Below are 16,786 nucleotides of genomic sequence, written 5' to 3'. Positions count from 1 at the left end.
CCCGTACCTGTTATCTACTTTGTCTTTCATATTTTGTCTGATGAAGCAGAGACACATTTCTTGTGAGATGTGTGTGTGTGTTCATCACAGTTTAGTGACTAACCTGTTTTGGTTGCATTAAGTGTGAGCATGACTCCTGTTAATGTTATCGTTTCTGTTGCTTTGCTAATAATTAACAGTCAGTCAACTTTCCAGCGCCACTCTCCGGTCAGCGCCCTCACAGTGCCAAGCCGCTGATAACAGCTGTGTTATTTTGATTTCTTTTCTCTTTTTCCCCCACTGCTGTTAATTTTTATATTATAAGGTCTGTAAATGTTTGTTCACCCGCACAATAGAGCCTCTGGTGTCAGGTAGGAAGACTAATTTTTAACATTTAGACTGTGCGTTGTTCGTTTTTTGTTTTTTTTTGTTTTTTCATTTTCAAATGACTTCAAAGTTAATTAGTTTTACTCAACACCGGAATAAAATTCTCGACTGGCAACCCTTGAATTGCTTTTGTTGATACGGTCTGCAGATTCTCCCACATTTGAGAAATGCGACCTGCTCCTAATGGACGTGGACACAAAATGTAGCAATGACACCTCTCTCTGTCCATCCTGTAAGTTTTAAACATGATAATGATTGCATTGCTATTAGCTGGAAGTTCATTTGCCTTGTATACACGACAGCTAGAGCATTTGACCCCTTCCTGATTTCTTAGTTTGTTGCATGTTTGTCACAAAGACAAAGATTACCGGGGTAAATACAAAATGCAGTTTTTAGATGATGGTGTAATTTCTCAAGGGGGAAAAAGCTATGACAAACGACCTGCCCCTGTGTGAAAAAGTAATTGTGAAATGGTGAAAGCAACAGCGTGTACTTTGAAATGTTCTGAACCTGCTTCTTTAACTTGTTTTGTAGATGAAGAGTCATCAGGCACACTTGCCCTCATTATAATCCCTTCCCTGTTGGCTCTGAGCACGGTGTTAGTGGTGGCTCTCATTTTTTATACTCTATGTAAAAATAAAGAACGACGACACAGGACTTCACCTCATTTTAAAAATGGTAGGAGCTGCAATAACTATATGTCAATTCATTAAAACAGCGTGAAATCCTTTAAAAATCTAACATATTTCTGTTTGAGTGTCTCATAGTAATGCCAAGTGCTTATTTACTTATATTTGCCCTTGTATCAGGCCAGCAGATTGTATCCCTGTCTACAGCTTCTGTAGGTCCTCCAAAGGTCCCGGCAGCTTTAGATCCCTGGGAAATCCCAGAAGAGTGTGTTCTTGAGGGACTAGAGTTTTGGCAGACTGGTTGCTATGGCCCCATTTGTAAAGGTCTGCTGAAGAAGAAAGGTGGAGCCTCTTCTGTCGTGGTGGTTAAGTGCCTTCGAGGTACTGTATAAATCTGATATAAAGCAAGGGTCATCACTGGAGTTAAGCTTGTCCAGTTTTTATTCTATTAATTTAATCCCATACAGATGCCTCTGGCAAGCCTGAAGCTAAAGAATTTGTTGAGTGGCTCCTCTTCTGTGCTTCAGTGTGTAAACATGAAAATGTGGTGCAGATGCTGCACTGTCACACCAAACGTCTACCCATGTACCTGGTTTTAGATGCCTACAACCCAGGGAATCTCCTTCACTTCCTCTGGACACTTAGAAATGTAAGTGATCCAAACCTTCTACCTATTCAGTGGCAAAGGCAATCTTCAATTATTCAATGTATTGCAATGACAAGGACTTATTTTTAACTCCAGAACAATTTAAGCACTGCAGATCCCTCGCAAAACTTCTCTGAGAGGTCAGTGTTTCTGGTGGCAAAACAGATTGCAGCTGGCCTGGTGAGTCACTTTTTTTAGACCAATTATTCCCAACACACAACTGGAATAAAACGAGTTCATTTTAGATGTCACGCCCTACAGCAGATGACATTCTGCCATTTCTTCCCCCCAAGATGCTGGAAAGTGTTGTTTATCTTGAATCTTGAATAACTGTTGCAACAAAAAGATTGACATGTTTAGCTGTAATTGGATCCTCCTCCAGGATTACCTGATGTCAGAGCACAGGCTGGTGCATGGTGATGTTGCTGCCAGAAACATCTTAATTGGCCCAGGCCTCTCGGCTCGAGTATCTGGCCTGGGCGTGGCATTTGAAGGACGCAAAATGGATTCAGCAATTAGACAAAGGGCAGCAAAGGTGCCATTGAAATGGCAGGCTCCAGAGCGGATTATGATGCTGCTCAGTATCGACAGAAGCGACGTGTAAGGGCAGAGTTATGGCTAAGGAAACAAAACAAAGACACACGATATATATTTTTTATTATTCACATTTTTTGTCTTTGCTCTTGTATGTGCATTACATGCTTTAAAAATCATGTTTCTATGAGTCACAGTGTTTTGTTTTGTTCTCCCCGCACACCAGGTGGTCATTTGGAATCCTACTATATGAACTGATCACTTTAGGTAAAGTACTGTCATCTTATCTGCCAAAGTTTTATAGTACATTTCTATCTTATCTTAATCCAAATCTACTAATTACTACAATCAAACCATTAACAACATTACAGAGCTAATAAAAAATGCTTTTTTCCCATACCTCAGGATCCCCTCCATACCCTGAGCTGAAGCCTTCAACAGTGCTTCCAAAGCTGCAGGCGTCTTATCGAATGAAGAGACCAAAGAACTGCGGTGGACTTTTGTACGTGTAATTCACCTAAAAGCAAGCAATAGACAGGGACGTATGAACAAATCTGTATGGAGTGTGTATATATATATATATATATATATATATATAAAAATACATGCATTAAGTACAGTATAGTCAAAGTCAAAGTCAGTTCAAACTCACAAAAACTGCATTAAGATTTAAAGTCCCTGCAATGAGGATGAGTTAAAGATGCAGTTTGCAGATTTGATAATAATTCAGATGACAAGATTGACACTCGTCTTTTCATGTTTAATATAAAACTGCTGCAAGAAGCTATCAGGCTTGTCTAAGAACCAGCACCTCTAAAGCTCACTAATTCACTCAGTGTTTGCTCAGTGTTTACCTCTAACTTTAAAAGTCTTTGTGACAGGCTATCCAGGATTGTGATTGGTTAGCTTCATATGATAAGCAGCCATGACAGTGATACTGATTTGCTTGTGAAACAGATGAAACGCAGATGAATTCTAAATGTCTCCATATGTATTTAGGTATGACCTGATGAAGTACTGTTGGATGTGGAGCTTCAAAGAGCGACCAGCATTTTCAGCCATCATCAAGCTGTTTGAGTCCTCGCTGCACATTGCTGATACAACACCGATTTGTATTTCTGAGGTCATTGACATAACTGAATATAAGAGAATGGCAGGACTGATCGAATAGACCTACGCTCATCCGCCACTTTCTCGAGTATACTTGTTGTTGGGGGCACAACAACAGGTGCTGGTTGATGCAGTTATTGAATCAGCTAATCACATGGTAGCAACTCATTAAATGTAGGTATATAAGAAATAGTGAAAAGTCTTTCTGAAATTCAGACCAGAAGAAGAATCAGAAGAAACTATCACATTTTGACTTTAAACATGATATGATTGCCAGATGAGCTAGTTTGAGTGTTTTACTAGGATTTTACTATTTTACTAGAAAAATAAAGATACCCAGTGGGGGTGAAAATGCCTTACTGATGACAAAGGCCAGAGGACAGGTTGCTTTGAGATGATAAGAAAACAGCAGTAACTCAAATAAACTAGCACAGCCAAGGTATGCTGTGAAGGCACAATACACCAAACCCTGGAGTGAATGAGCTGTAGCAGCAGAAGATCACACCAGGTGCCACTCCTGTCAGCTCAGGAAACTGAGGCTACATTTCACACAGTCTCTCCAAAAGTGTACAACAAAAGATGGAAAACTGTTGCCTGTTTGATAAGTGTCAGATTTTGCTACAAAATTTAAATGGTAGGGTCAGAAGTTAGTAAAAAAAAAAACCTCTAAAGTGTGGATCCATCCTGTCTTGTATCACCTCGATAGCCTGCTGGTGATGTAATGGTGTCGGGCGTATTTTCTTGAAACACTTTTGGCTCCTTAGTACCAGCTGAGCATCATTTAAAGGCCACCTGAGTATTGTTGCTAACCATGTCAATCCCTCTATGACTACATTGTGCTTGTCTCCTAATGCCTGCAATGCTGAAAACTTCAAGTCATCTCAAAAATGTTGTTTTTGAACTTGACAATGAGTTCTCTGTATTCTAGTGGCCCCCAGTGGCCACTAACTCTAAAACCAGTAGAACACCTTTGGGGACGTGATGGCCCAGAAGACTAGCATCATACATGTGCAGCCAGAAAATCTGCAGCAACTGTGTGATGCCATCATATCAATATTGACCAGAATCTCTGAGGAATGTTTCCGGCACCTTGCTGAATCTATGTCATTAAGAACTCTGAAGGCAAAAGGGTAAATTGTCCAGTGAGTGTATGGTAAATATGTCAGTAACATTCACATTAGAGATCAATCACAATTTATTAATAACCGTGTATGGGTTTAGTTGAGACGTTGATAGCAATCCGACATGGTAAAAGTGACTACAGGAGTTCTAACATTTCCAGTTCAGTAAAAATATAATGAATCAAGACAATAATTCCAAGTATTATTTTTTTTTTTAATACAGCCTTGTGGTCAAATTGTACAGATCTAAAAGCACAGATTTTAGTAATACTTGAGAAGTTTTCCACTATCTTTGGGCAAAGTACAGTTTTTGTATCTATAATGCTCTTGGCATGCAGACATTAATTACTGTGACTTTACAGTTTCAAAACCAGAAACACCCAAACAGAAAAGCTGAATCCACCAATGAATGACAAGTACATCTGCGCTCAGTTCACTGTCGATTTTAATCGTAACACTGGTTATCGTAAACCATGTCGAGAATGAACTACAGTGATTTTAAATCATAACTGAATCAGAAGACATTACATTTGTTTTTGTTTTTTTATTTCTTAACAAAGATCTTGTGTTGTAAAATTGTGCTCCACTTGATTATCATTGCTTCAAATAGCTCTTTAAGGCAGAATAATAGGGATAACTTAAGTTCCAAAAAGCTGTGGCTTACAGAAGACTGATTAAAGTAACTAAAATCACTGAACCTAAACTGCGAGTGATTTCATACACCTCTGAGTGTGAGCTCAAGGATGATGGTTTTTTAAAGGGCGGGCAACAAATCATAATTTGTGTAAATTATGATTTGTTGCCCGCCCTGCTATCTTTAGGCCTGAAAACAGACACATTCAACTGTTACTCTGTGCTCACATTTCATCGGGCTTCTGAACAAATTGGTACAAAACTATATAATCTTCTCATTTCAATTCAATTTTATTTATACAAATCACAACAACAGTCGCCTTTATATTGTAAGGTCGACCTTACAATAATACATGCAGAGAAAAACCTAACAATCATAATCATTTGTTACTCACAATGCAGAGAGGCACTAACACCCACTGTGAAACACAATGAGAGATTTCAAAAATGCGTTCTTACTAAATAAGATCTACAAAACAAGTGATTTGTCTCAGATCAGATATATACTGGCCAATATCATCACACACATTATTTCCTCCACCAGCCTCTTCGGGTTTAATGTCTGCTGCACTATGCTTGTGATCAAACTCAGCACTGACTCTGACATTATCTTACCTTTAAGTTGAAGCAGAACGTGCAGTAATTTTACCCACTAGATGGCAGGAAAGGTTTGGAAGCCTCTCTAAGGGTAAATTCACACTACATGAGGCAGAAAACTGCTGGGGATTTAGTATTTCAACTTGACTCCTTATGCCACATAAGATGTTCTAAAGACACCTGTTGTGACATCACTAATTCATCACATCATTACAGTCCAGTGTGGATTTACTTACTATTTAAACCATAATGCCTCTTAAAACAGAGGCAAATGCATATAATAACCCAATAAAAAAATAATCACACATTGATGAAATAAGGGAATCTATTGCATCATATAGTCTTGAAGCTTAAATAAAAGCCCCTAACTTACAAGAGTACTGGTCAGTAAGTTATTTAAAACATATATTCAAACAGCAAATCAAAATTGTGAAGGACACTACAATCATATTAAATAATTATATTTTCCTTTATCACTGGATTTAAGACCTCTCCGTAAACGGTAATGATCTCAATCCAAAAAACAAACGTTAAAAAATATAATTTCAATCAAAATGGGTCTACTGGATGAATTAAAATGACTTTGTTTTAAAGTATAGATGCAGAGAGGGCATGAAATTCTGAATCTCAATGAGTTATTACTTTTGATTCATGGATTAGAGCACATACCTACATAATTGTTACTATTTCAGTAGCCATTTCTTTAACTACACTCAACACTATGAAATAAATATTATTAAGTCATTTGCGATAAACCACAACAAGTTAGAAGTAAGAAAATATTGGAAATATATATATTTTTTAAAATAATATTTAGAATCATACTGTAGATGTGCTTGCTGCCATGTGCTCCCAATACTGACCAAGATTGGATTAATACTGAAGAAGGGGGTTTAATAGATGACAGGATGAAGGTTAATCCTCACCAGTAACATAAAATGCCTTGCTAATCATTCTTACTGATTTTAGGTTCCCTCAGAGGTGTCATCTAAAAAAAACAAAACAAAATAAAAACATTAAGCAGAGTGCATGCATGTGATGCATGAATTAGCTTGAATCCTCCACAGCAGTAAGGCGCAGCAGTAATCTGTAAGCCTTGGTTCACCTGGACGGGCTGAGGTAAACCTGTTTGGGAGTGTTTTTAAGCGTGCCAGCATCCCTTTTACACTTTACTGCTCCATAGGGATGTTGGGAACAAAATGTAGGAGACAGACCACAGCAGGTAGTACATACACGCAGGAGGGAAGGAAGAGCAGAACAACATGATGATTCCTGAGAATAAAAACACAAAAAAGAAACTGAATGTCTGCACGAAATGAAGGTGTTGCACTCATTATCTGGGCTTCAATAATGTTTTTTTCCCCCAACACTTCTTATTAATATCGAGGTGTTTACTAGATGCTTTGATCTGCAGAATGGACTGATTAGCCAGCATTCCATCTTTATCACAGCACAAAAACATTTGAATGTGGAACAGCCAGGACATTTTTTCCAAAAAGCAGCTTCAATGAATTTAAATTCAAATTTTGGCACAAAGCGATTTAAATTTACATTTGGACTGGGATAAGTTAAATAAATGTTTCCTTGTGGTTAAGTTTAGAATTCATAAACACATGCAGTAAGAGGCTCAAACCTCATTAAGAATAAATAAGTAAATAACAGTAAAAACATTTATAGGTTTTGGCAGTTCCGGTTAAGATTTTCAGATTCTTAAAAATTACTTTACCTCCAGCGTAGACTACTTTCTTCCAGGCCTGCGACTCCAGCACTCTGTCATGAGGGTAAAAGTTCTGGCTGATCATGAAGAGGATCATGGCAACTGCAATGACTCGGAGCAATGCCATGTTTCCCCCCGACAGCAAAGAGGCACTTGCCAAGATGGCCGACGAGTAAATACAGGGCAGGCCACGATACATGAAAGGGATGCCTATGAGGAAAAACAACACAAACTATGTCCTTACTTTGCAAAGTGATGATTGAAATTAAAGACTAAATTGAAAATGACAGTGTTAAATAAGACTACATTTTTTTAAACTTACCACTGGAGAAGAAACAGAGGCGGACAAAGACAGAAAGGACGTAACACATGCACAGGATGTTGTCGAGCAGATCAGATGTTCTCAGGAGCAATGACGTCGCAATCCCAAAGGTCGTGAAATCAGCAAAATCATCTAGCTTTGCACCTGAACATGAAAAAGGAAGGTTTGGCATGTTTGCTGCTGATAGCTGTACTAATAAGCTTTAGAAAGGCTTGTGTCACACTGCTTCTATTAGCATAGCACATTAATCGTGAAAGCCACAGTAGATGTATTATGTCTCTTCAGCACTGATCTTTGCCAGTGCCATGTCATGTGACAGCCGTGCGGTGAATGTGCAAAAATTTCTCAAGTGGAAATGTCAGTGTCAGCCCAACAGGCAGGCATTCTATAAACAACATTCTCCACTGCCTTATCTCTTTATCCCTCAGGAGCACATAGCATGTTTTCAGCGGATGAGGATGAGGTGATTCAGGCCACGGCACAGATGAACGAGGTGGAATTCCACAGTCCAGGGTCAACAATTTTAGCAATTTCAGATATGCCGAGAACCCAAAGCAACAGGATAAAATAGACAATTGGGCCATGATCCCGTGGAATTAGGCTGCTTAATCAGAAAGTTATTGTTCATTTGACAAAATACGTGGGGGGCACAACAACACCCACCTGCAAAGTCATGCAGAAAAGGCTTGTTGAGACACAAAGCCCCCTGCAATGTGCAATGTGCAGCCAACAATGTATTGTGATGCAACTGAAAACTATTTTGGGATCTCAGAAATTAGGAATTTGCAGACTGGAAGCAATGTCAAAGCTATTTATACTTTCCCTTTTACTATGAGGCATTGGGCTCTTTTGTAAACAAGCCACAAATATAGTCCTTAAAGCGTAAATATGCAAGTATTTAAATATGCATTCATCTTGTCTTGTCTAGAGCACAGAAATAACTTGAAAGAAGTTAACTTGATGAATCTCAAATAACATTGCATAAATTATTCATGACTCTTCTGTTGGAAACATAAGAAGAGTTTTCAATTGCAAAGGTTCCCTTTACTGGATCTCTTTGTGTGGCCAAATTAAAAAAGCTCAGACAAAAAGATTGTGCAGCAAGCCCTGCCAACACCACAGTGGAAGTGTATCTTTGGTAAGTGCTATTGACCACAACACTCCACTTACCCAGTGCAGAGCATGCATTGAGTTGCCTGGCAACTGCTCCATCTGCCAAATCCAGGAGGTAGCCAATCAGAACGAGCCAACACGCAGCGTGATGGTGCCTGAACAAAGCCAGTCATTGTTAGGTTGAACAGTTAAGTAAAAAGGGTTAAATGTCTGCAAGTTCAAAAGTTCTGACAATGTTAGAAAAGTCTCTTTTTTTATATACAGAAAATTGCCATTTTTGGGAAAGCAAACTGTGCCTTTAAACTAAACCTAGAGCGGCTCGTAATCTGTTATAAATATTATGATTTTCCTTGATGGGCTAAACACAGGATGTTAATAACATTGTTGTTTGAAAACACAAACAATAAAACCACAATAATAATAATAATAATAACAATAATTGAAAACACTTATATGTTTGCTAAATTATAGCTCAGCTTCTGAAATACTACTTTTATTTTTTCTGTTGTGTTTTCTGATTTATTCCTGGGTTTTGTGAAATTTTGATTGATTTTATTGCGTTGTGTTTAATGACTAAAGTTTGGTTATTGATGCACAACATCATTCATTTCCACACTCATTCACATAATGATTCCTCCTTACAAACTCCGCCCATCCAGCAGCTGACAAGTAAAACCCATTACTCCTTTATTTACTCACCCATTAAGGCTGCTGAGAATCGAGGCCATGCCCATGACCATGTTGGCAACTGACAGTGCATTAGCTGCATTTTTACGCGCAAACTCCTTGATCTGAAGTTCTGTGGCCCGATCGCTCAGAAAGAGTTTTTTGGTGCACTGAAAGAAACCTGAGACCAAACGATAACAGCAGTTAGTATTTTTCTGTGTTAGGTCAATAATCTCTGCTGAGGTTTTAGAAAAACAAAAGCTAAAGCCCTACTGACAGAAGACCACACCAGATGGCATGTTGATGCAAGTGTCTGAATTGGTATAGTTTACTAATCATATTTTGGGATTTAGACAAACTTTAGTTCGAGCACAAGAAGAAAAAAATGTAACAATTCTGAAATGTAATCTTAAACCTTAAGTATACCATCTATTACTTGAAAGAAAAGAAGTATTTACACACTTTATCATGGGAATCATAATGCAGGTCTTTTAATTTTGTTTTTTAAAGGAAAATATTACTCCCTCCTCTTATGTAAAAGAAATGGCACTTACCAAGATGCATGATTATTGGCTGGAGACCAACCTTACGATACATTCATCCCTTTTCAGATCACTACAATGCATTTGTTACTGTACATTAAGTCAGGTGTGTGCAGCCTACCGCATGCAACATTAAGGACTGCCTCATTATCTGCTTGTTATATTATCATTTATACTAATGAATCAAACATATTACACATGTTTAACTGTAGCAAAACGCTGTCCAAAATCACATGCAATAACCTCTAAGATCAAAGATAGTATTTGAAAAATAAATAAGTCAATAGCATACAAAATCTGAACAGGATGAATGTAAGTGTTAAAACTCAAATGTGAACTCGTATCATGGATCAAACACACACAAATACTGGTGTGGGGAACAAGTATGGATACTTAGGGGACTACTACATACAGCCTTGGCTACAGTGAGAGTGAGTTGGACCTACTGCGTTGACACATACCAAACAAGAGATCAATTAGCCTGTTAACTCTGGTCAAAACAAACTGACCTTACACAAGGACATGGCAGCAGCATTCACACAGCTTAAATTAACATTAATATTAATAACACAGCAGCCCAGGCTTTAATGGGGACTCTGTCATTAAAATTAACCTGCAACCCACCTAGTTTCCTAGTTGGTTTGTTTTTTCATTATATTGTCAATATTAATAGTTTATAACCAGATTCTATCAGTTTGGATGACTAGGAAAGCAGTATATAAATGCTGTATAAATTCACTATTTATACATAACGTTTCTCATTGTTGTAATTCAATTACATGGTTCTTTATCTTTTCCTGTATTTTGCTTGATACAGCAAGTCAGTACTCAGACCTTTAAGCCATTTTATAAGGGCTTTAAATATGGTCTGTTAAAATAAGGAACAAGTTTAACAGTGTTTATAGTTTTCAGGTCTGGGACTGTTTAGTTCAGCTGCAACCATTAAACAATGTCAAAGTTTGTAAAAAAAAAAAAAAAAAAGCTGATTTATTTTGAAATTAAATAACTTTTTTTTATCAAATATAAACAAGTTTAAATTAGCATTCCCTGTTTATTCAGGATTTAAAATTTAAAGCTCAGACAGCATTCAAAGAAAATACAAACAAAAATATAAGACAGAAGGATGTTTCAAATACTGTTTCAAAGCAATGTATACACTATTAATATTGATAATATAAGCCCCTGCAGTTCAACAATTGGAAATAAACTGCATTTTATGAAAAACAAGCTTGCAGTATTAAGACTACATTCACTATTGCAGTCAGCAACGTGGAATGACTGCTGACACAGCTTCTCTCCAGCCCAAAAACTCCCCCTCAAAAAACAAAAACTGGCCCCACAAATTAAAAAAAATAAATAAATTCTTTTCTATCTGCCTCCTCTTTTGTGAGCTTTTTTTTTTTTTTTAATATATTTTTAAAACAAGTCACAGTGCTGTCCAAGACAATATGCACAGATAATGACCTGCAAAGCTTCAATATATTTAACCCTTCAAGTGTTTTTCACCCTGAACTTCCTGTGATTCCAAAGCCAGGCGAATTCAAGAGACTCTTCATCTGAAAGAAAACAGCGTATGAGACACAACAGAAAGCCAACAATCACTTGCACTTTAACTTGACAGCATGCTTTTTTACTTTTCATTCAGAACTTTAGCCTAGATTGCAATTTGGTATTTAAATTACTATCTAAATCTTTTTTTACAGGAAAAACAAAGCACAACAGTTAATGCAGATAAGATTCTGCATTAAATCGGGAAATCATGGAATTGCCAAGCTTCCCATATAATCCAGTTGGTTAACTTTTGTCACCCTAAGCATCATTAGAGAACCACGCATGCAGCTTAAACTAGCTAAAAGATTTTACTGGCAAGTTTTAATCTAACCACTCAATTCACTCTCTTGGTCACTAATAAAAAGAGGAGAAAGCCAGAGCCAGAGATGCACTGTCAATTTCAAACAGGTCTCTATTTCTGGGTTGCCCCTAATGAGTGCAAAGCATGACGGGAAGACCTTTGTTATGTAATACCCTATGTTTCCTGGTAACAACTAAAAAGACCAAATTGAAAACAAGGAAAACTCAGAGCTCACGATTCACAAAGGTCGATAATCTTAAGTGAATGCACTGGACAATTTAAACTATATACTTTTTAGATTGAATGTGTTCTGAAATGTTGACATATAGTAAAAAATATATGGTGATGAATTTACAATTAATGCATAAATGATGCACAGCTGTTAACGAAGGTTAACTGGGCATACTGAATATGGTGTGGTGCTGAAGTAAGCATTATAATTAGTATATGTACAAATTATAGTCAGTATACAATAATGAACAATAATAATACTGAAGTTGTAACACGAGAAGAAATTTCTCCTATAAAATGTGTTGGTCGTGCTGTGTATGTTTATAAAACTTCTGTCCAAACATCATCATATTTGTTTTCCAGCCCAATTTGATGCCAGTACACCTCAGCTTCCATCCCTGACACCCATGCTGAGGTGTACGGTAATCCAGATTAAGAGAAGAGAGTGAGAAAGGGAACCTACCAGAGGAGGACGTCAGGTGGACCATGATCATGTCTGGCTCAAAGTGCAACAACTGAAAGACAAATTAAAATAAGAGTATTTTTATTACACATACAGTACTGTTCCGGATATATACATCCTTATTTATAATTGCAGATCTACTGGGACTATTTGAGAATTGAGATTAGAAACGATCTTCATAAACATCCCAAAGATCCTAAACAAATGACAGCCATGCAATATCCCTTTCTTAAATCCTTCTGTCTGTTCGTTCTAACTAACAGGACCTTCACATCTGGTCAGCGGAAACCTTAATGCGCAGCGCTCTATCCTAAGAATCGGACAGATTCTGCAGGGTCAGACAGCTCCATCCTTCAGAACAAACACATCCCCGACGACTTGAGAATAAAATACACACCGATCTTAAATGTGTAGAGGTGTTTGAGTCCCCACCCCCAGCATCGAGGTTTAAGCAAGATGTGCAACTGCGTCACAACCAGCTGGACAAAAGCCCAGCGAGCCTAAAATCTTGGTATAAAATGTACTTGTTTCATCTAAATTTCATATAAAATGCGTCACATCTTACCTTCGAAGGAGCTCCACTGATTACTTAGTGTATACAAATCAAAGGATGGAGAAACGCACGCACTGGGATCCTATAATCTTATTTTTCCTCGTTATATATTTTTGTTCTGTTTTTCAGCAGATCAATTTGAAAATGAATTTAACGCCTGAGTTTAATGTTGCCACGGCCTCAATTTCACAGTCATCACACAACCGGTTACCTGTCAACTTCCCAGCCACTTTTTCAGCGGGTCCTTTTAAAGTCCAAGGATAAATCCGTTGGAACATTCCACCGGAAGTGACGCCCCTGTTGTTTCTGGATTTTTCTGAAATAATGTTGCTCAACTCTGTTGACGGTTACCGCTGAAGTGGAAGTGACATCGAGGAAAAAACACATGTATTATTTATTTATTTATTTATTTATTTGCATGCTAATACGACGTGCGAACACAAGTTAATATGTAACAATATGGAAACCTCAGTGATTACAAGGCTATCAATATTTCAGTGACGCAAAGCTGTGGATCACTGAAGCAAATATGCAACACTGTTTATTATCTAAATATTTTTGTTTGTTTGATGACTTTAAGTGGCTGCTTTTCTGTTTGCAACACGTTTGCATATTAACCTCTTAAGCCCCAATTACTTAACATTTCTGAGGCATTAAGCTGTCACAATGAAAAATAAATTATGAAACACAATGAATGGAGAATTTCTATTTTTCTTTACATGGAATTAATTTTTGTTTAAAATCAATTAAACTAATGCACACATCCATTTATGTGCTTATGAAATCACCACAAGTCAAAAATCTTAACAGATAATACTAAGTGCAATAATCCTTTCTGTCATCGTTGTATTTTTACTCAGTTGTATATAGTATTTGTATTTGTATTCTATTTTTATCTTATTGTATATTTATTTTATTTTATTCTACTGTATATAGTATTTTATTTTATTCTATTCTGTACAGTTGTGTACTGTATTTATTCTTATTGTATTCTAATTTTTGCCTCATAACTTTTGCACTGTCCACTTCCTGCTGTGACAAAACAAATTTCCCACGTGTGGGACTAATAAAGGTTATCTTATCTTAACACTGAGTCATATTAGGATTTAGAAAGTGGTGTGCTGTCTGACTTTTTGTCTTTGCTAACTGCCTCCGCTTAGCATTTTTTCTTCTTTTCACTGGCAAAGAAAACTCTAAAGTCAAAAATCATTGTTGGTCTTACAGGTGGCTTTTGAAAACCCAAAGCTCACTATTTACTTAACCCTAAACTGAATAAGTAATAAAATAAATAAAATAGGCTTTTGTTTGCTTGTGTGTTCGTGTTTTTTTTAATTATTATTCTCAGGTTTGTTATAGTGTATTACTGCAACACATGATATAGTCATTATAGAGTGACATAAGTTAAGTGGCAAAATGTTAACAAGTGACTCTAAATGTACAAGCTCTACCTTTTCTCAAGAAGTCCATGTACATGAATTCAGTTTACTTAACAAACTCACTTAAGCACAGATTAATGAAGCATTCACTACTGTGTGTGTGTGTGTGTAATACAAGTGTAAATAGACAAATGGTTGGGATTTAATGTTTGGGTTGGACATGATGTTCAAATTTATTTTACAACCCCTACAAACAGAGAACACATGAGCCGTGCGTTGTTACACATACCCTCTGTTGCTGTTACCAATATAACGTTCAATGAATACTGTGACTGTAAAAAACACAACTCGAGAGATTTTTGTTTTGTTCTATCAACAAATCCTCACCCTTTAAAAAGGAATGCGTCTAAATGAATGAGCTGACGCTTACAGTAACCACAGCTTTTCCTTGGTTTTCTTCCATTAACCACATGCTTGCATACATGTTAGGGGGCAGAGTCTACATTTGGAAATGTACTTACAGTTAGGTGCACATGACTTGTGAGACACACAATATCACTACCAACTGTTTATAGATCAAACTTTCCATAGTGTGTCTGCAGTGACATGAAAACATGAGACAGATCACTCAGTGAAAATATACCAAAGGCAGTGACGTACAAGTTGTAAATTTTCATTTTGTATAGATATATTATAAAATATTCAATTTTATAATATAAGCTTCCACTGGAAGAAGGAGTGATTTACCATATTGTTATTAGATTTATTGTAAAAAGAATAAGTTTTTGGACAATAGTCTATTCTTTTTTTAATCATTTTGCCTCTGTTCACCAGTGGATTTTAATAAATAGAACCGTTAAGATGTGGTTGAAGTACCAAAGTTTGAGCTTTAATGCAAGGGCTGTTACAGTAATATTGCATTAAGTGCATTAACACTAACTCTTCATAGACACTTCACTGTACTTATCAAAACTTCGGCACTTATGCACTCCATATTGTGCATAAATGCCATTTTGCACAATATTCATCTGCTGACTTCTGTATTTCTGTATTGTTCTGCTCATATACTTATTCCTATATTTCTCAAATTTCTTATTCTTATATTTTGTATTGTTTTTTAGGTTAGTTGTATGTTGCTTGTGAAGCTTGCACACAACAATTTCACTCACATGTACTGTACCAGTAATGTGACAATAAAAGTGATTTGATTTGAACTGTTCAGGTCTTACAGCTTCTTTTTTTTTTTAATTTTAATTAGAGGCTCCAGAGTAGTTGGACAATTGACTGGCGAGCACTTTCATGGTCAGGCATAAGAGGGGTTAAAAAAAGCAAAATAAACAAAATTATAGAAAAAATAGGAGCGGTCAAATCAGAAACCTAGTTCATTCTTAATAAGAAGAAATGCCTTGTTTTCAGATTTGTTTTCCATAATTAATATAACCTAATCACAACATCTAGCCAAGTCACATTCTTGAGGAGATATGCTCATCATGGTAAAACTCTTCATTCAAGAGATGTCAGTATGCATGTAAATACAATTCATTCACAGTAAGGTGCAAACCACTTTTTACACTCAACTACATGGATTTTGTTGTTTTTAAGAAAACAACTTATACAAAAATGCAAAAAAGTTTTGGACAGATGAAGACAAAGAATAACTTAAAGTAACTGACACATTATCTGTCAAACATGGTGAAATAATATTACAGCTTGATTGTTGAGTCCAACCTCCTCAAGAATGTTCTTGACTTGACATTGTGAATAGATTTTTATTATTTCAGGAAAAACTTCAGCAAATTCTGTGTGTTCCTTCCTTTTAAGAATGAGCTAGATTATTTGTCCATGCCTAAACTTTTTTTCTGTCACTCTGATGGGTTTATTTAGGTTTTTCAGCCTCCTTCATTTGCACCTGGCCATAAAACTGCTTGTCAGTCAACTGTCCAATGACTTTTGATCCTCTGCAAATGTATAAAAAAAGGGGCTTTAATTCCTCAACAGTTAATGCCATACTTGTAAAAGCCCTTCAATTAAAGCTCAAAGTCTGCTCTTCAGTCACAGTCAGTTCATTGTGGTGGTGAAAGGAGGCAAAATTATTAAAATAGGTCTGATCTGAATTGTATTCCTTATTTTTTTGAGTTTATTATTGGAACTAATAATATACATATTGAGAGTCTACAGTTTGCTTGTTACTCCCTTTGCTTCATATTCACTGAATAATCTGTTTTATGTTTTCATGCCACTGCAGAAACACTTTAGACAGTTTGATCTATAAACATCTGGCATTGATGTTGTTTGTCTCACAACTCACATTTGAA

General features: G+C 36.6%; 2 protein-coding genes across 9 annotated transcripts; one reads left to right on the top strand and one right to left on the bottom strand.

Moving 5' to 3' along the window:
- The first annotated feature begins 201 nt into the window (after positions 1 to 201).
- Positions 202 to 5,098, top strand: LOC113013424 (tyrosine-protein kinase STYK1). Its single transcript, XM_026154302.2, has 10 exons — positions 202 to 350; positions 515 to 598; positions 901 to 1,044; positions 1,176 to 1,376; positions 1,463 to 1,644; positions 1,738 to 1,821; positions 2,024 to 2,241; positions 2,402 to 2,442; positions 2,581 to 2,677; positions 3,175 to 5,098. Exons 2-10 carry the CDS (start codon positions 550 to 552, stop codon positions 3,344 to 3,346), a joined length of 1,188 nt encoding a protein of 395 aa, XP_026010087.2. The 5' UTR covers positions 202 to 350; positions 515 to 549; the 3' UTR covers positions 3,347 to 5,098.
- A 213-nt stretch (positions 5,099 to 5,311) lies between these two features.
- Positions 5,312 to 13,363, bottom strand: tmem269 (transmembrane protein 269). Of its 8 annotated transcripts, none has more exons than XM_080295378.1 (8): positions 13,307 to 13,363; positions 12,543 to 12,594; positions 11,461 to 11,552; positions 9,488 to 9,635; positions 8,846 to 8,943; positions 7,676 to 7,819; positions 7,363 to 7,563; positions 5,312 to 6,908 (listed from the first exon to the last, which is right to left on the bottom strand). In XM_080295378.1, exons 4-8 carry the CDS (start codon positions 9,526 to 9,528, stop codon positions 6,799 to 6,801), a joined length of 594 nt encoding a protein of 197 aa, XP_080151504.1. In that variant the 5' UTR covers positions 9,529 to 9,635; positions 11,461 to 11,552; positions 12,543 to 12,594; positions 13,307 to 13,363; the 3' UTR covers positions 5,312 to 6,798. The 8 variants fall into 8 exon arrangements, with proteins under 8 accessions (XP_080151504.1, XP_080151505.1, XP_080151503.1 ...); XM_080295379.1 differs by having other exon boundaries at positions 11,503 to 11,552; XM_080295377.1 differs by having other exon boundaries at positions 13,108 to 13,330.
- Between the last annotated feature and the right edge of the window lie 3,423 nt (positions 13,364 to 16,786).

This window comes from Astatotilapia calliptera, chromosome 20 (assembly GCF_964374335.1).
Source record: "Astatotilapia calliptera chromosome 20, fAstCal68.1, whole genome shotgun sequence".
NCBI lineage: Eukaryota > Metazoa > Chordata > Actinopteri > Cichliformes > Cichlidae > Astatotilapia > Astatotilapia calliptera.
This window is presented reverse-complemented; position numbering and strand designations above follow the sequence as displayed.

What these genes read in the sequence shown, in the direction of transcription:
- LOC113013424 (XM_026154302.2), top strand. Translation starts at nt 550, where the DNA reads ATGGACGTGGACACAAAATGTAGCAATGACACCTCTCTCTGTCCATCC. An exon ending in AACAGATTGCAGCTGGCCTG is followed by an intron (nt 1,822 to 2,023) that starts GTGAGTCACTTT and finishes ATCCTCCTCCAG; the next exon opens with GATTACCTGATGTCAGAGCA. An exon ending in ATATGAACTGATCACTTTAG is followed by an intron (nt 2,443 to 2,580) that starts GTAAAGTACTGT and finishes CCCATACCTCAG; the next exon opens with GATCCCCTCCATACCCTGAG.
- tmem269 (XM_026154304.2), bottom strand. Translation starts at nt 12,573, where the DNA reads ATGATCATGGTCCACCTGACGTCCTCCTCTG. An exon ending in CCACCTGACGTCCTCCTCTG is followed by an intron (nt 9,636 to 12,542) that starts GTAGGTTCCCTT and finishes GTTTGGTCTCAG; the next exon opens with GTTTCTTTCAGTGCACCAAA. An exon ending in CCTCTGTTTCTTCTCCAGTG is followed by an intron (nt 7,564 to 7,675) that starts GTAAGTTTAAAA and finishes TTTTCCTCATAG; the next exon opens with GCATCCCTTTCATGTATCGT.